At 44.0% G+C, this 19,035-nt stretch overlaps 1 protein-coding gene across 1 annotated transcript in view; it reads left to right on the top strand.

Annotated features, from left to right (window-relative positions):
- The first annotated feature begins 791 nt into the window (after positions 1–791).
- Positions 792–19,035, top strand: part of cad (carbamoyl-phosphate synthetase 2, aspartate transcarbamylase, and dihydroorotase) — a 44,294-nt gene continuing 26,050 nt past the window's right edge. The window contains exons 1-17 of the mRNA XM_079572512.1: positions 792–1,172; positions 4,214–4,353; positions 4,427–4,556; positions 5,445–5,587; positions 5,660–5,801; positions 7,352–7,529; positions 8,645–8,830; positions 9,673–9,782; positions 9,856–10,127; positions 11,791–12,024; positions 13,992–14,213; positions 14,301–14,489; positions 14,555–14,679; positions 16,730–16,863; positions 16,920–17,032; positions 17,102–17,266; positions 18,393–18,478. Of these exons, the coding sequence (XP_079428638.1) occupies positions 1,091–1,172; positions 4,214–4,353; positions 4,427–4,556; positions 5,445–5,587; positions 5,660–5,801; positions 7,352–7,529; positions 8,645–8,830; positions 9,673–9,782; positions 9,856–10,127; positions 11,791–12,024; positions 13,992–14,213; positions 14,301–14,489; positions 14,555–14,679; positions 16,730–16,863; positions 16,920–17,032; positions 17,102–17,266; positions 18,393–18,478 (2,651 nt within the window). The 5' untranslated portion in view covers positions 792–1,090. The remainder of the gene's footprint in view (positions 1,173–4,213; positions 4,354–4,426; positions 4,557–5,444; positions 5,588–5,659; positions 5,802–7,351; positions 7,530–8,644; positions 8,831–9,672; positions 9,783–9,855; positions 10,128–11,790; positions 12,025–13,991; positions 14,214–14,300; positions 14,490–14,554; positions 14,680–16,729; positions 16,864–16,919; positions 17,033–17,101; positions 17,267–18,392; positions 18,479–19,035) is intronic.

The raw sequence follows: 19,035 nt of genomic DNA, 5'->3' as shown, positions 1-19,035 counted from the left end.
TAATGCATTGGTTTTATATAGCGCTTTTCTGGACACTCAAAGACGCTTTACATTGCACTATTCGTTCACTCCATACTCGGTGGTGGTAAGCTACTATTGTAGCCACAGCTGCCCTGGGGTAGACTGACGGAAGCGAGGCAACCAGTCTGCGCCTTCGGCCCAGAGGCGATATGACCGCGGTATGACCACGGTAAGACCATGGTAATAACTCAAAGGGAGTCGGCCGAAGCAAGAAAGCTTATATGTGCCTACCCCATATTCAAGATACTATTATGCGCTTCAGGATTATTTGTAAGAGAACACAAACAGTAGAAATATAAGATAAATATTTTTGAAGCGCATGAGTCCAGCAGCAGTCTTTGTAATACCTGTGTTACCCAGACACATACACAGCCAGAGAGTTATGATACTGAAAATGTAAAAACATTTTTTAAATCCGGCACATACCTAATAGATCCACGCCACATACTCATTTGCAGATGCATCTTTTCAGGTCAAACAACTGCAGAGTCGCAACATCACAACGTGATGACGTACTTGGGGGCGTGCAAATGTTTGTCAAGCGACCTCACGCTACCGGAAACTCCTTATTAGGGAATAAGTTTGAAGCTTTTAACAAAGATATGTTTGTGGGATAAACTGCTGCCACTAAAACAACAAACGTTTCCTGTAAAATTATGAAAACATAAAAAATATACGTCTCACTTTCCACACTTAAAAAAAGCCTGTGTTTAGTTTTATTTTGAAGAAACTGAGCGGAAGTGAGTCTGACCGAGGTCCCGACTCTCACGGTCCACGCGGAGGGCAGACTTCCACGCTGCTGGCGGCGCGTGGAACACCGTGCTCCTTCCTCTCCGTCACACCGTCCTCTAAAAACCGACAAAACGCTTTAAATCCTTCAGCTCCGGCCGGATTTCACCTGAACTTTACCCAAACCTCCACGAAGCCGCTGTTTGGAGCCACATCCGGGTTCGCTAGTGCGTGATTTACCGGCGTCTCATCCTTTCGCGCGCGCTGCTGCTTCACGTGGGAGACTTTACCGACTTTACCGATCACCGGGAGATACGGGAGGGATAACAAAAAGGGAACCATGGCCACGCTGATCCTGGAGGACGGGAGCACCTTTAAAGGGCGGCTTTTCGGGGCGAACGTGTCCGTGTCTGGAGAAGTGGGTGAGTGGGGACAAAGTGACAGAAATGTATCAAACTTCCTGCTTGGTTTAGTTCTGCAGGAGTGAAAGTCTTGGCTGGAAAAGTTGTGGTAAGTTTGTGTGCGTTCCGTGCCTGCGGTGGGTGATGCCCCCCGGGGGTAAATGCATGACCCACTGACCGGGCAGGAGCGCCTTCCCTCGGCCGCTCCTCCTCAAAACCTCCGGGCGCTCGTTGTAAAATCCGTTGGAAGTTTTGACAAAGGTTTTTTATGAGCTACACCTCTGGAAAACACTGACTCAGACTTCTGGCTCGGGCCCAAACGTGATACTTTTTTAGAAGTGTAACTATGTGTAGGGAAGGGATGAGAAAGTACATCGCGATATTGTTGGGAGTCGATACTCGGTGCGCGATACCGATGGTGATATTTGTGCAAACTATCAGAAATTCGCAAAAAATGCTGCGAACATCTTAACTCACTGACTGTCAGCCATTTTCAAACCATAAAGCTCCCCCTGCCAGAAGTTTTTCAGGATTTTGACTATTGTTTCAAGACCCACAGAAAATGTAGGTCTCGGTCCATGTCAACACGAAACCCACCAAAAAAAAGATCAGACTCGTTTCTTTCATCAAAAAAAAGTTTGTTTGTACCTCTTTCCATTCTTTAGTGATCGTCCGTAGAAAAAAGGTGAAATCATCCAAAAAGCAGAGAAAACGAAAGAGCAATGCTGCCACCTAGTGACTCAATAAAATAACTTGTAGTTCTTTTATTGAGTCACTGGGTGGCAGCATAGGCAGCACAACTAAGATTTCAACACCAGACATGCTCAAGGCTTTGCTGCAGCTGTTCACATTGGAAAACCGAATTGACATCTATAGACGTCATTGGCAGTCAATGAGTTAATGTACGTCAGTTACTCGTTACAAAGATAATCATTCGAAAAAGGGCAGTAAAAACAAACACTTTGCTAATTTCCCCCATTTTCTCCAAATTTTCCCCATTTCCTCCGTTTTTTTCTTGCACCATTTTTCTACCACCCTTTTCCCCACCCATATTTCCCCCTCATTTCTCCCCATTGTTTCAATACATTTTTCCTTATTTTCCCCCAATTGTTTTCCCACTTTTTACACAAAATGTCCCCATTTTTACTCCAATCTCTGACCTTTTCTTTTACACATTGTTTTCAATTATTTTTAATATTATTTTTCCCCACAGTTGTGCCCATTCTAGGCCTGGGCGATTATGGAATATTTACCTCATATTGATTGATCTCGATTTTTGATTAGATTTTTTTTCTTTTTTTTTCTTTTAAACAAAAAAGAAATCGAATAAAAAAAATCTAGATCGATCAATATGAAAAAAACGATTAAAACGCACCACACGATTATCGAGATCCACCTTTATTAAAGTCATGATTTGATTAAAGTTCGATTAATTACCCATTGACCAATCTATCCAATTCTTTTTCCATTTTGTCCCAGTTTTCCCTAATTTCTTTCCCACACACGCACTTTTCCCCCATTTCCTTCTCTTCCAAACAGCTGTTTAACGACTTCCTGCCCAGCCCTGATGTGGCCGAGGCTCCTCTTTTCATTGAGGTCATTTCTAAAGTAACAATAGACCTTTGACCTTTGACCTCCCCCATCACCACAGAGACACTCCAGGAGTGACTCTTCTGGAGAATGGAAGGGCATCTGAGCGGCTTTGTCTGAAATCCTCTTGTCTCGTCCCGTTTTCTGGTCGGACGCTCCAGAGAAGTCGCTGCTCGTGTTGAAGAGTTGAATTAGAAACACAGACGGTGTCTCTGGAGTCGCCCATATATGGTCATGTCTGAAAACAGTTCAGGGAAAAACAATTTGGAGAAAAATCAAAACTTTCTCTAATTATTCAAAAAACTACTTGCTGAATAAACGCTGAATTATGAATATAGTTTTCAACTAAATAAAGAAACAAAGACATGAAGTGGAGCAAAGTGGTTCAACAGCCCATAAATACATAAATAACAAAGAATGCTAACAGGAAGCTTCATGTTAGCATCGGGCTAATGCTAACGGTTAGCTACAACTGCTGTTTTTTCACTTCTACTGAACAATCTGCTGTGAGAAAATATCCATATGGGCCCGATTTACACTTGAGTTTATTTGTATGTGATAAATAAGTTGATATTCTACCAGAAAATGTCTAAAAAGAGTGAAAAATCGTGTTTCTCTAAAGATTCTATTTTCCCCCTCGACGAAGCCACGCCCCCTCCTATGACGAGATGCCGTCTGTGTCTATACACGATACAGAATATTAAGATAACAATATCACCCATTACAAAATGGAAGTTATAAATGTGGTTCAATCTTAGTTTTGGTGCTGATTTAGTCTTTTTTTTTTAAATATTTGCTGAAATTTGCTAAAAACAAGTTAATTAAGATTTGTGTTTAATTCGAACGGAGCATGTCTTGTTAAAATGGTTTAGTGAGATGTAGTTATAATATCGTTAGCGTAATATCGCACAGCTGTATCGCATATCGTCCTAATCAGGAGCAGAACGAGCTTAAAAAAGAACTATTTTCAATATTGTAGCATTTATTCCTCATTTTTAGACAATTTTGAAAGTTTTTTTCCCCATAGTTTCCAATTTTTCTCCACCCCGACCCCTCCCACAGTTTTCGCCCATTGTTTCCATTTTTCTTTTCCCATAATTTTGCCCAATTTATCAATCCCTCCCTCTATTATTTCCAAATTGTTTCCATTTCCCCCCATTTTTCCTTATTTTTCTCTCCAGTTTCACCAACCTCTTTCACAGAAATTTCCCCCCAATCTTTCACAATTTTCCCCCCCAATTTTGTTCTCAAACTTTCCCCCCTTTTACCATTTTTTTTTAACCATTTATTCCTCAATTTTCACTCAGATTATACCTAGAACTGAGCTTTTGCACATTTCTAGGTTCTATTCATTTTAGTTTTGAGTTTTGAGTGTGGACCTCAGTCATATGAAAGACTTTGGAGGTGATATATTGTGACGGCCCATCTCCTGATGTTCTAGTGAAAGCCTAACTGCTGTTCTCCATCCGCAGTGTTCCAGACGGGGATGGTGGGGTACCCCGAGGCCCTCACAGACCCCTCGTACCGGGGCCAGCTGCTCACGCTCACCTACCCCCTGATCGGGAACTACGGCGTCCCCAAAGACGAGGACGGGGAGTTCGACCTCAGCAAGGTCTGACTCTGCGCAGGTTCAGCTCGCCACGTTCAGAGCGGTCGTTCACGCTCGTGTGTCTTTTCTCCCGCAGTGGTTCGAGTCGAGTCGTATCCACGCGGCGGCGCTCGTCATCGGGGAGCTGTCGGAGGAGCCCAGTCACTGGAGCTGCGCCCGCTCGCTGCACCAGTGGCTCCAGGAGCAGGGCGTCCCCGGGATCCAAGGTCAGGAACAGAAAATCCCCCAGAGCCCACCTTTAATGATAGTAATAATGTGCTCCATTTCAACCTCTTAACCAAGGGCATTTTCTCCAGTTCGGCTTTACCCAAATCTAAAAGCTCACAGCCTATAGGAGTAGTGCCTCATGAGACCTACAAAACTCATTTAAATGGATCTTTATGCTTGTTTTCCACTTTTTCGTCCCATTTTTCTTCCATCAGTTTTTGTCACATTTTTCATTATTTTTTGTCCGTTTTTTTTCTCCATTATTTTTCGTCACTTTTCTCTCACATTTTTCATCATTTTTTGTCACTTTTTTCATTATTTTTCGTCACTTTTTTGTCACATTTTTAATAATTTTTGTCACATTTTCCATCACTTTTTGTCACATTTTTCATTATTTTTCGTCCGTTTTTTTCATTATTTTTCATCACTTTTTTCTCACATTTTTCATTATTTTTCTCACATTTTTCATTATTTTTTTCACTTTTTTCATTATTTTTTTGTCACTTTTTTCATTATTTTTCGTCACATTTTTGTTAAATTTTTCATTATTTTTGTCACATTTTTATCATTTTTTGTCAGTTTTTTTTAAATCATTTTTCGTCAGTTTTTCCATTATTTTTTTTCACATTTTTCATCAATTTTGTCTGTTTTTAGTCACATTTTCCGCCACTTTTTTGTCTCTTCACTGTTTTTCTGTGGTTGCTTTTTTGTTGTGTTTTCCTCCTTAGTTTTTTCAAGAAGCTTTTAGATTTGTATCTGTTTTTGCATTGGTGGCATTAAAAATGTTCTGTATAGACTTTAATATTGGCGTAAAAAGCAGTAAATGTGACCTGCTGTTGCCCGTTTAAACCCCGTGTTGATATTTTGTCATAAACGTTTTCCCCCAGGCATCGACACTCGCGCTCTGACCAAAAAGATCCGTGAGAAGGGCACCATGCTGGGGAAGCTGGTGGTGGAGGGGGCGGCGGCGGAGAGCGTTCCCTTCGACGACCCCGACCAGAGGAACCTGGTGCAGGAGGTCTCCATGAAGGTCAGACTCGGCGTCCGCACGTGTGCCGCGGCTGAACCACTGAGCCACCGTTAACCCGTGTTTTCTGTCCAGGAGCCGCGAGTGTTTAACCCCTCGGGCGCCGTGCGGATCACGGTGGTCGACTGTGGGGTGAAGTTTAACCAGATCCGATGCTTCGCCGAGAGAGGAGCCAGAGTCACGGTGGTGCCCTGGGACCACCCTCTGCACACGGACGGTCAGTGCCTCACACACTGAGACGATATCACTGTAGCAAATGTACGACTTATCACATGTGAAGCTTTGCTCTTTTTGCTTTAGCGACTTGTCCTTCAGAGCTGTCTCCGCTGCTCTGTTCGAATACAATAGTAGTTTGAATGTTTAGAATGTTTATCTATTTAGTTCAGAGCTTCAGAGCTGCTTCATTTTGTCTGAACACTGACATCTTGTGGACAAACTTTATTACTGCGACTTGACAAACATTTTTGCCCATCAGTAGATAATACTTGATAAAACGACGATGACGGAAAAACGGAATATTTGCTGCTACTTTACAAACAACCAAAACAGTTTTAAGTTTATTGCCTCTACAATATCAATCTGGATATTGCCCAGTTATTCATCCCTTTCAACAGGGTTTACAGCGCCCCCTGTCTGTCACAGTCCACACTGGGAAAAGCCAGTCACTGAACTTTGGCTGCTCAGAAAAGCACCAGTCATGAAAAAGGGAACGGTCTGTGACGGACAGGGAGGCCACTGTAAACTTTGTTTGGAGGGACGAGAGGAGCAGCGGAGGCAGAGAAACCATCGTCAGGGCTCGTACTTCAGTCTGAGCGAGGAAACTTGCAAGAAAGAGCTAATGTTTTGCAGGTTAACACATTGAGGCTGTTTTGGGGATTTAGCTGCAGAGCCAACAATCCAGACCATTTTTCATGATATTCGTAGCACCACAGAGTATTCTATGTTATAGTTATGGACACATGCTGTGGCTCTTTTGAAAGACGAGACTCTAAGCTCTCCGTAGGTTCGGAGATAATGCATGTTTTATACAACACTTTCCTTTCTGATTAACTCTTCTCTCTCCTCCTCTCTGGACGGACACTAACTTTATGTGAAGAGGCAAATGCCTAAATATCTCAGTTTCAAGTCAATTTTCAACGACAACATTGTTGAAACCCTGCATGTTATTGTCACATTTAAACAGCCTGGTTCTGGATTGAAGACTTTAACAGGATGTTTCTCAGTCGTCCTTGGACTGATTTTAACCATTGAAAAACTCAGAGAAAAGTTAAAATCTGTTTCGATCTTTCCATGTGAAGCCTCTGCTTTGTCAACGCGCTCCAGAGAGAGAGAAGTGTCGGGTTTACAGCTGTTCAACAAGTTTTTCCGTTTTTGGCACTTAATGTGTTAACAGTGACCTACGTGTCTTATTTTATTTATGACAAAGTGATACATCACATGATCCACTCTGATCCACTCTGATCAGCTGATTCGAATCACCTACAGCAGCTCTTCCCAAAGTCCAAATGACAGAGTGAGTGGGTGATCGGTTCCTTTGGGCTTTGGGTGAAGTGCTATTTGAGTTGAGACCATTTACAATATAGCAAATGTCCTTTCATTTAGTTTCAATGTGCCTGTTTTGTAGACAAGCTTTGGGGGCCTTGTAGCGGGCCGCCCTGTAGCGGGCCGCCTCGTTGCGGGCCGCCTTGTCGTGGGCCGCCTTGTCGTGGGTCTTTGTGTGTTGACCATCACAGGTGATGTTTGAACTCTTGTGTCTGCTCCTCTCAGATTTCGACGGCCTGTTCATCAGTAACGGACCCGGGGACCCTCAGTTCTGCGACGCCACCATCGAGAACCTCCGCAAAGTCCTGTCCGGGGACCAGGGCCGGACCAAACCCGTGTTCGGGATCTGCCTGGGACACCAGCTGCTGTCGCTCGTCATCGGAGCCAAGACCTACAAACTCAAGTCAGTGCTGAGGCTTCTGGGAACGGCGTCCGCGACCTTCACTTCAGCGTTTCTCTGATAGCGGAGCGAGCGCGGGGGCCGGAGTTCCCAAAACAAATGGCTCTGAACTGCTGACCGCGCGGAAACGGCTAAACTATTAAACCGAGGGAACAGAGGAGGGAACGGGGGGGTCACTGAGGGGTCACTGAGGCCGCCAGATTAATCCGTCCCATTCAAATCAGACAGAAAACATGTGGATCCATGTTTTGATGTATTCGGCTTTTTGTTCTGTTGTGGTTCTAGACGACAGATATTTCAGAATGGGGAATCAAAAAGTATTGTTTGGGTGTCGGTATCGTAAACAAAGAACTGTTATCGAAGAGTGTTTGATGAAATGTTTGCACATCTTAAGAAAGGAAAAATGTGCTGATTTTTTCTCCGTGTTCGTGGCTTTAACCTCTTAACTCCCGCCTGAACCGAGAGGATCTTTTTCCTCACGTCATCAGATTTTTTTCCATCATTTTTTTGTTGGGTATTCAACTCATTTTTGTAACTTTTTTGTCATTTTTTCTCACATTTTTTGTCATTTTTTTTGTTTTGTTTTTCGGCCATTTTTATCCGTTTTTTGTCATTTTTTTGGTCACATTTCTATCACATTTTTGTCACATTTTTCATGTGACAAAAATTAAAACAAATTTGTATTTTTTTGTGACATTTTTGCCACTTTTTCATCCAATTTTCGTCACTTTTTTTGTCACATTTTTTCGTAAAAATGTTAAATTTTTTAATCTAATTTTTCTCACATTTTTGTCACTTTTTTGTAATTTTTGTGACATTATTATTATTTTTCATCCATTTTTTCGTCACTTTTTTGTCACATTTCCATCATTGTTTTCGTCTCAGTTTTGTTGCTATTTTCACAGTTTTTTTCCAGGAGCTTTTGGACTGGGGTAAAGCCAAACTGGAGAAAATGTGCTCGGTTCAGGTGGGAGTTAAGGGGTTAAAATGGCATTAAAAAGATCCATCATTCCTCTGTTTACGAGAATGGACACAGATCTGTAGGAATGATTTAAATGCACTGGTTTCTTTGTTCCATTTCCTCTAAACTCTGTGTCTTCATGTTCGTCTCTCCTCAGATATGGAAACCGCGGCCATAACCAGCCGTGCGTTCACCGCGGCACCGAGCGCTGCTTCATCACGTCCCAGAACCACGGCTACGCGGTCGACCCCGACACTCTGCCCCCCGACTGGGACGTCCTGTTCACCAACGCCAACGACCACAGCAACGAGGGCATCGTGCACAACTCCCTGCCCATGTTCAGGTGAGCTCGGAGCGGGGCTCAGGGCGGGGCGGGGTTCAGGGCTCAGGGCGGGTCTCAGGGAGGGGATTGGGGCGGGGCTTAACTCGTGAATATATTTAGAGGAATTTTAAAAGCCAGTTTTGTGCTTTGAATGAATGCCCCGTTCTGCTCCTAAATGTGACAGCAGTGACTGTTACTGTTCATGAAGCAGAAACAGAGTGTTTGACCTGATGCTCATGGGCCAAATAAACACAAGTAAACACTTTATATCCATCCATTTTCTTCCACTTGTCCGTTGCCGGGTCACGTGGCACCAGCCCCTTATGGCTCCTCCTGCAGGTGGTGGCTCCATCGGAGATAACAAATTAGACCCTTAATACTTATTGTCTCAAGAACATGGTAAACCTAGGAACGCCCCCACCTCCTGGAGACGCCTCCGAGCTTTCGTCACCAGCCGAGTAACCAACCACTGCTCCTCAGCAGAACCCCCTCCCCACTGATGCCACAGACAGCGTGTGGAGGGGGCGTGTCTAAAGGCTCAGAGGTTCTTAAAGAGACAGAGGCCTATTTCAAGACATTCACTACAGCCATTTTGAGAGAGACATTTTATACAAGGCAGTTATTCTAATTTACTGCATTTACAGACCAACAGAAGGTTTGTCATCATTGTAGTGTGATATAGATGGTGCTGTGTGATTGAAAAAAGCAGAATACCCCCTCTTTAACAAAGCAGAGGATTCTCTCCTCTGATTGGTCAAAGTTAGAGGAACAAGTCTCTGGTCTCCAGTTTAGCCAACACTAAAGCTTGCGTGAGTTAGACTCCTGTAAAGGTGTATTTGACGGTGCTCTCTCTCCGTCCTCAGTGTGCAGTTCCACCCGGAGCACATGGCGGGCCCCACAGACCTGGTGTCTCTGTTCGACGTTTTCCTGGAGACGGTCCTCGAGCACAAGGCGGGAAACGTCACCAAAACCGGTACGTTCCACTTTACCCCAGCATCATTTAAACTCTTCATAAATGTGTCTGAGTGTCGCGCTGTCGTCTCCAGTGAAGCAGCGTCTGACGGAGCACCTGACGTACCGGGACGGCCCCGAGGGTGCGGTGGAGCGGCCGCGGAAGGTGCTGATCCTGGGCTCCGGCGGCCTCTCCATCGGGCAGGCGGGCGAGTTCGACTACTCGGGCTCCCAGGCCATCAAAGCTCTGAAGGAGGAGAAGATCCAGACCGTGCTCATCAACCCCAACATCGCCACCGTGCAGACGTCCAAAGGCCTGGCCGATAAAGTCTACTTCCTGCCCATCACCGCGGACTACGTCACACAGGTACGGGACACGAGCGGGACGGACACACAGGTCCATGCTGAGACTTTTAGATACGTTTCTCCCATAACATTTTAGGTTTCATATCAGAGTGTAAAAACGACTAAACTTACCCGTATGATTCTTTTTTTATGACGTTTTGACGAGGTAGCGATTTACTCCACAAATGCCGGGTTCCCACTTGTCTTCATTCAGATATTGACATATTTTATATCCACGTATCCTGAGCTGCCCCCGAGATGACGCTATAATCCAGCTATGGTGTTTCTTTTTCTGGGAGGCCCTTGGAGGAGAAGAGCGGAGAAAGGTGTTCTATATCAGCAATTTAACAGAAAATAACAATAAACTGGAGAATAATTTAGTGTAAATCCAATATTCCACATAGAGCTGACTTTATTACAGACGACACTCCCTAAATCAGAGCCTGTGCTGGATTTAACCAGAGCTAAATGTCTGCAGTGTTTACAACATACAGGCTAATGTTGCTAACTAGCTGCTAACTCGCTGTTAACAGTTCTGGAGATTCTTATGCCGTTTTATGCCCAGGGGTTTATTCATCTGAAAAACTAACCCAGCGACTAAAAAGTCCTCAGAAAACCCAGAATAAAGAGATACAGCATGTTTATATTGAGCCAGAATGAGCAAAACCATCAAATTGCTGAAGCTACTGGATAAGTTACTATAAACACACGAGAAAATCCACACGGAGCTGAAGTAAAGGAGAAAAGAGACCATTTATCTGCAGTAATAAGTAACATCTCAATACTATTGTTAAATACAAATACATAAATGAATAAAGCACAAGCATTGAGGAGCTTTAGGACATGAGCTGTAATAATAATAATAAAATGGCCTCTGATCAATTCTGATATAACTTCTCTTAAAAGTGTCGCCGACTTTACTCAAGGAAATGTAAATGAGTAAATGAACTAATTACAAACCAAGTCAGTCTATAAACTGTGTATTCACTTCAAAAAGTCTGTTCTCGTATCGGTATTCGGTATCGGCAAGTACTTAAATCAAAGTACTCGTATCGGTTTTAGAAACGGTGGTATCGGTGCCTCCCTAGAAAGAAAACATGCAACATTTTTTTTCAAGATTTACTCTGACATTCAGACTAAGATGTTTAACCCCTTAACTCCCGCGTGAACCGAGCACATTTTCTCCAGTTTGGCTTTACCCCAATCCAAAAGCCTCTGGAAAAAAGCAACAAAACTGAGACGAAAACAATGATGGAAATGTGACAAAAAAGTGACCAAAAATGGATGAAAAAGTGGCAAAAATGTCACAAAAATGTCACAAGAAATTGATGAAAAAAATTGTCGAAAAAATTAAAAAAATTCGACAAAAAATTAACAAAAATTTGACAAAAATGTGATAAAAATTTGACAAAAATGTGACCAGAAAATTACAAAAATGTGATAAAAAAAATGTACGAAAAAATTACAAAAATGTGACAAAAAAATGACAAAGTTACAAAAATGAGTTGAATACCCAACAAAAAAATGATGGAAAAAGAATCCTCTCGGTTCAGGCGGGAGTTAAGAGGTTAAAGGAGAAAAAACTGACTAAAAATCTCAACAATGACAGAAGATTAGCTCCAAACCGTTGATCATGTTTGTCTTCGTTCCTCTCTTGGCTGTAACTCCTCGTGGTCCGTCTGCAGGTGATAAAGAACGAGCGTCCGGACGGCGTGCTGCTGACCTTCGGGGGGCAGACGGCGCTGAACTGCGGCGTGGAGCTGACCAAGCGCGGCGTCCTGGAGCGATACCAGGTGAAGGTGCTGGGGACGCCCGTGTCCTCCATCGAGATGACCGAGGACCGCAAGATCTTCGTGGAGAAGATGGAGGAGATCAACGAACACGTGGCTCCGAGCGAGGCCGCCTTCTCCGTGGAGCAGGTCAGACCAGACGGAGTTTCAGGGCTATAAGTCGCACTTTTTTCCATAGTTTGGCTGAGGGTGTGACTTATACTCCAGCCACTTAGAGGGCGCTATACGCACGTTGAATGTTATTGTTGACTGTCGGAGAAAGCCCATTTCATCCGTGCCATATACGACAGACACAACGTCATTAAAAAAAGTTTGAGCTTAAACTATAGTCTAAAGTTACTCTTAACAGTTAAGTCAACATTTTCGCCTAAACCAGTTTAACAATTACATTTAGGCTATTCATTTATTATTATTATCAGCACTTAAATATCATTAAAATCACCAAAGTTCACCAAAAGAAGATGAAAGCATCCCCACAGTTGGGACAAAATGACCTGTTGTACATTTAGAAAGTGCTCGGTTCAAAGGTCTGCTGTGACTGGACCGTCCTCTCTTGAACCGCAGACATGGCTGGCACTTGATGGTAGTAACTTTTTTGTTTTTTGTGTCTGTGCATGTGGAGCAGGTTTGTATTTTCTTACCTCTAATAGCATGAAGTGAGTCATGGCACGGTCGCTGATTCACAGCTGTTGCTTTTTACATGTTAAATCTGATCTTACATCAGTGAAATGTTACGCTCCTCTCCTTCCTTCGCTTGTTGGTGTCGCCTACAGGGGTGTGTGTTTTCACTACATTGATGTTATTATATTTAGCCATATTTAGCACGATCTTTTGACCAAAGTTTTTAGCTATTTTATAATGGAGTACAAAGGCCTGTGCTTTCCTTTTGCCCTCCAGTCGGTGCCACGGCTCAGGATCACGTGCTTGTGACGTCACTTGTCAACATGCGTATAGGCTTGTGTACCAGGCTTTAATTTTCAGCCAAAAACGATAATGGATCAGCAGAAAGAAAGTTTGAAAAGCACAGGTTACTCTCACTGCAATGAAGAAAACAAAAAAGCTAGAAGGAGGAGTGACTTTGCTACTGGGTGCTTGAATGAACGACGTGCTGTGGAGTAGGGCTGCAACTAATTATTTTGTAATCGATTAATCTGTCGATTATTTTTACGATTAATCGGTTGGCTGTGAATGGTGAAGGAAAATTGTATTTTTAAATATTTTTTTCACATAAAGCTTAAGTGGCGCTGCTTGAGGATGTGTTGATGGAGTAAACTAAAGGGAAATGTTTGTTGGAGGCTCTACTCATGAAATTTTCAATGTACAAACCACTACAGACCCTAAAGAAAGTCGGATTTCATCAAAAATGCTTTTTGCTCATTCTTTATGTAAGTTTTGCTCCATTCAGATCTGTCCGTCTGTGTGAGCCAGAAAACCGAAATAGTTGTCGACTTTTTCAATAATCGATTAGCCGTCGATTAATTGATCAGTCGTTTCAGCCCTACTGTGGAGAGAGGCTTGTCAGCAGAGTTTTTTTCTTCATTTTGCGTTTTTTGGCTGGTGCGACTTCTTTGCTCCAGTGGGCGGGGCCTCAGTGGGCGGGGCCTCAATCACCTGTGGCTCTGCTGCTCAAAGGCAGGACATCAATGCGTGATCTTTTAACTTCATTCAGAGCTCACTTTGGCTCTATTTGCTGTAGAGGCTCCTTACGTTTCCCTCGCCTGATCAGCTCCACGCCTGCTTTAGTATCTGTTCAAAAGCAAGACTTTGTAAAGAATAAGAAAATACAAAATGTATTCTGGCTCACAGACACTTTCTCCAATGGGAAATGGGGAAATACATTATTATTTATCTATGACTAATGATTTACGTCACTATATGGACGAGGAAACCTCTGTTGTTTAAAGGCAGCTCAGTGAGATGCTCTGAGCCGATGACCCGCTTTGAGACACGATACACAACTCACAGAATGAAGCAGTTTTCGAGACAGTCACGTGACCAGATGTTACTGAAAGAGGATCTTGGTGCTTTTCTGATTTCATAATGTTGTGCTGTTTATCTTTTATTTATCCTTCATCTCGGCGCTCTCTGTCCTGCAGGCGGCGGCGGCGGCGGAGCGCCTGGGCTACCCGGTCCTGGTGCGCTCGGCCTTCGCTCTGGGCGGCCTGGGCTCGGGCTTCGCCAACAGCCGGGACGAGCTGACGACGCTGGTCACCGCGGCCTTCTCTCACACCTCGCAGGTTCTCGTGGACAAGTCTCTGAAGGGCTGGAAGGAGATCGAGTACGAGGTGGTGCGGGACGCCTACGACAACTGCATCACGGTCAGTCGGATACGCTCACGCAAAACCGGGAAGATGATCCTGGTCTTCACACTGTGGAGTTTAATCACTGACATGTTCCTCCTGCAGGTCTGTAACATGGAGAACATCGACCCTCTGGGCATCCACACGGGCGAGTCCATCGTGGTGGCGCCGAGTCAGACCCTGAACGACCGCGAGTACAACATGCTGCGCAACACGGCCATCAAAGTCATCCGGCACCTGGGCATCGTGGGCGAGTGCAACATCCAGTACGCGCTCAACCCCGAGTCCGAGCAGGTACGAGGAGACCAGTCCGAGTCTGTGGGAAACTGAAGATCACGTCTAACCCGCTCTCTCCGCAGTATTACATCATCGAGGTGAACGCTCGGCTGTCGCGCAGCTCGGCCCTGGCCTCCAAAGCCACCGGGTACCCTCTGGCCTATGTGGCGGCCAAACTGGGCCTCGGGATCCCCCTGCCGCAACTCAAGTACGTCTTTAAGGGAACTCTGCTTAATTTAAATGTATCACCGCAAGTATTTGGTCATTAAAATAGTTTTAAGGCGAGTCACTGCAGGTGAATTGAGAGAAAATTGAAACTTTTGCTGATTGTAGGAAAAATGTATCGCCATATTCTGTCATTTTGGCTGAAGTTACAGATATTTTCTAGCCTGGCGAACACCAGACCGCTGCGCTCGAATCATTTTGAACTTCACAGCAGTCTGAGGACCATGGCCGAGATTTGGGGACCGATCCCAGAACGAAGAGGGACGGCAAGACGATGACACGCTATGCGACATTTAATGATTTGATGCGATTTGGGGTTAAAAAAAAAGGTTATTTATAGGGCTGGGCACCGTTTACTGAAGATAAACTTTTCTAAACTCACTGAGCTGTTCGACAGTGAAAGCTCCTCACACGTCACAGATCTGTTACACAGTGAGAGCGCTCACTCTGTCACTGACAATGCACCAGAACTGTTCCAAACATGGCTAATGCAGAGTGAGCCTCACCTTTTCCACAAACAATCTTTGATCCCAAACGCTCCGGTGCAGCTGGAGTTTAAACAACAGCAGTAACTTCAGGCTCTGCGGCTAAAGCTAAAGCCCATGTGTTTCTTCTTGTCGCTGCTTTTCTATTTGTCTAAGAGTCTAGTTTCTTATTCAGTCCTGGTTTAGTCCTGGTTTAGTCCTGGCTCAGACCCTCTGCTCAGTGTGAGTAAGTTACAGCTTTGCTTCTGCATTTGCGCTGAAGCTGCTCATGAGTTCAGGCTTTTTTAGACTCACTGTGGATCATTTATTGAAGTTTGGAGAGAAAAAGTACAGAAAATTAGCACAGAATACCGTCCCCTACAGGAGCTTTTCGGTCGGTACCAAGTAGGAACCGTTTAACGGTGCCCAGCCCTAGTTATTTACGGATCAAACATGACAACAGCAGATGTGACGCCATCTTTCGATCAAGCTTTAGACTGAGTTCTAAATAGTTAAGCTCGAAGGTTTACAGCGGGTACGTCATACGTCATCGGATATGATGATACGACGTGCAGACGGACATGAGAGACATCACAATAAACGACTAAACCACACCTCCCCGACGAGAAAATGAATTGGTCCCCAGACTAAATATCGCTTGTGATTTTAGATATTTTCAGCACTGAAATCTAAATAACAAATAGAGTCAGGATTGACTTTATGGTTTGACTTTGTTGATATTTTAGAAAGATTTTCATAGGGATTTTGGATCTTCCTACAAGGGAGCGCCACCATGTTGGAGTAAATTTTTCAAACTGTTCTAAATTTGTTCCAAATTTTCCAGACTTTATCCTGCTGTTTTGAGAATTATTCAACTTCAAACTTTTTTAAACTGTTCCAAAAATGTCAAACATTTTCCAAACTTTCAAAACATTTCCAAAACTTAAAGGGGCTAGATGCAAGTTAGTCATTTTATACTGACTACTGTCACCTCTGGTCATACGTGTAACTGCACCTTCTATATTAAGCTCGTGCATGACGGATATTCAGACCCGAATTAACACTTTCTGAGTGACAGTGCAGGATTTTAGAGGCAGTTGTGGTGAACAGGTCTGAGCTCATTCTACACATTAGGACATGGAGGAAAATGTAGAGGGAGGAAAATACTTAGTTTCAACATTTTTAAACTCCGTATAGTCCCTTTAAAAAAAAATGTTTCAAACTTTTCCAGCATTTTCAAAAAAAAAATCAAAATTTTTCCAAAAACCTTTACAAATTGCTTCAAACCTTTCAAACTGTGATTCAGAAAAGAAATGGCCATATTAGGATTACAGACAAACATGTGAATGGATTTATGAATGAATAACCGTGGGAAAGATGATGAAGCATCACAAAATAAGCAGTAATGGCAGTAATGTCTGTTTTTAGATAGATAGAAAGAAAGATATTCAGAAAAAAACAAGCTGAAGCTCGATGTTTTCACTGCAGCGTCTCGACTTTAAATAAAAGTATTACATTTGATTTTCTGCCGCCTGTATGGACACTCACTCACGCATTGTTTTTCTGCAGAAACTCTGTGACGAACTCGACGACGGCGAACTTCGAGCCCAGTCTGGATTACTGCGTGGTGAAGGTGCCGCGCTGGGACCTGAGCAAGTTCCTCCGAGTCTCCACCAAGATCGGCAGCTCCATGAAGAGCGTCGGTGAGTCTAAGCGCGTCGCTCAGGCTCGGGAGAGAGTTTAAACTCCGTGTTTCCAGGGGAGGTGATGGCGATCGGCCGCAGCTTCGAGGAGGCGTTTCAGAAAGCGCTGCGGATGGTGGACGAGAACTGCGTGGGCTTCGATCACACCATCAAACCCGCCTCCGAGAAGGTCTGTCCAGCTCGTGTTTGGGTTCAGATTGTAGAGTTTTGACTCAGACTGTGGTTGGTTTTGTTCCAGGAGCTGCAGATGCCCACAGACAAGCGGATCTTCGTGCTGGCCTCGGCGCTCAGAGCGGGATACTCTGTGGAGAAACTCTACGAACTCACCAAGATCGACCGCTGGTTCCTCTACAAGATGAAGAACATCGCGGACCACGAGAGGCTCCTGGAGACGTTCAATCAGGTGACGGAGCAACCGGACTGGACTGGACTAGGGATGGGCACCGTTAAACGATACCGACCGGGGTGGTATCGAAAATATAAAATTATTTCGGTGCCAGTTTTTGGTTCTTTTTCTCTCCAGACCCGCATTGAGTCGAAAATATACACGTATGTGCAGATAATGAGCCGCTTCAGCGCAAATGGAGCGAAGAAAAGCTACACCTTAAAGCTATAACTCACAGGCCTCTTCACACTTCACAAGACGCCAGAACTGGAGCATGAACTGGCCTTAAAGAGAAGCAAAGCTACAACTAAACTTTTGTAACAGAGATGGCAGAGCCGCGGTCTGCGTCAGGACTGAGCCAGGTCTAAACCAGGACTTACTCCGGTCGTTAAACCCAGAGCTAAACTAAACCAGGACTGAATAAGAAACTTTAGTTTTTAGGCAAATTGAAAAGCAAAACCAAGCAGTGACAACAAGAAAGACGTCTTTACCTTTAGCGACAGGAGGAGGCGGAGCTTACGTGCTGCTGGGCGGAGCTTATGTGCTGTTGGGCGGAGCTTACGTGCTGTTACAACTTTACAAGCAGCGGCAGAGATGGGAATATCCAAGCTGGTTTATAGAAAAGTGAGCGCTCACTCTGTATTAGACATTGTTGGTACAGTTTTGGTAAATGATCAGTGTCAGAGTGAGCGCTCACACCATGTGAGGATCTTTGACGTGTGGAGCTTTCGCTTCGTCAAAGCGCAGCGTGTTTAGAAAAGTTTAGCTGAAAGAAACCGTGTCCTGATGTGGATCTGACTCTGCAGCTCAGGAGGTAATAATGTCCTTTCTCTCTTTTATCTCTGCTTAAGTGGAAATTCTGCTCAAAACACGCAGTTACAGGCGACGCTGCTGCTCCTGTGTCTGTTGTGCTGTTTTCATTTTTTCCTGAATGATACTTTTTATACACGTCATTTTTATTGAATTTAAATAACACAGGTATCGAAACAAGTACCGTTAAGGCACCGGAACCAAAAAGCAGGTGTCGTTAATGTATTTGTATTGAAAAAAAGCGAACGGTACCCGTCCCTAAACTGGACTCCTTCAGAATAGAATAAAGACGGTCCTCAGACTATGTGAATGTTGACTGATGTTGTGTGTTCAGGATGAGAGCGCGATGCCTCCGGAGGTGATGAGAAAAGCCAAACAGCTCGGCTTCTCTGACAAACAGATCGCTCTGGCCGTGCAGAGGTGGGTCACGGTTCATCTATTACTTATCAAGAACATTGACAAACATTGACAAACAAAGCACTTACATAAAGTGAAGATTACATTACATTATATCACTGAAAGACACCTTTTCCAGCTGCATTTCAGATTTTAGCAGCTCTTCGTGTCAGACTAGTATAACTTTCAGAGTTCATTTAGTCAGACGCTGGGATTAGAGATGTTTAAATCTTTCAGCCGCCACCTGCAGGTCGTTGTCAGAAGTGTCCCCGGCGTGCAGTGAAGTCCCCGTCACCCTGAGAGCACCGGGTGGCAGGGGGCGTGGCCAGTCTGATGGACCTTCATGACAGTGAAATACAATTTGCATAATAATTGTGAAGGTGTATGATCGCACTCAATCCAGTCGTGTCGTGTGGACCCCCCTTTCTTTACAAAATCTTTTAAAGACTGAAGAAATTGTGTCGTCTTTATAGCAGTAGCTGATTCTGGTCTGATTCCTGTGAGACGATGCATTTCTTGTTTGGAACCATTCAAATTTATAAGTGGTAGATATTTGCCTTATGAGTTGTTAAAGTGTAGCC

This window comes from Gobius niger (assembly GCF_951799975.1).
Source record: "Gobius niger genome assembly, chromosome: 15".
NCBI classification, from domain to species: Eukaryota; Metazoa; Chordata; class Actinopteri; order Gobiiformes; family Gobiidae; genus Gobius; species Gobius niger.
The sequence above is the reverse complement of the archived record's forward strand: the minus strand, read 5'-3'. Positions and strand labels throughout refer to the sequence as shown.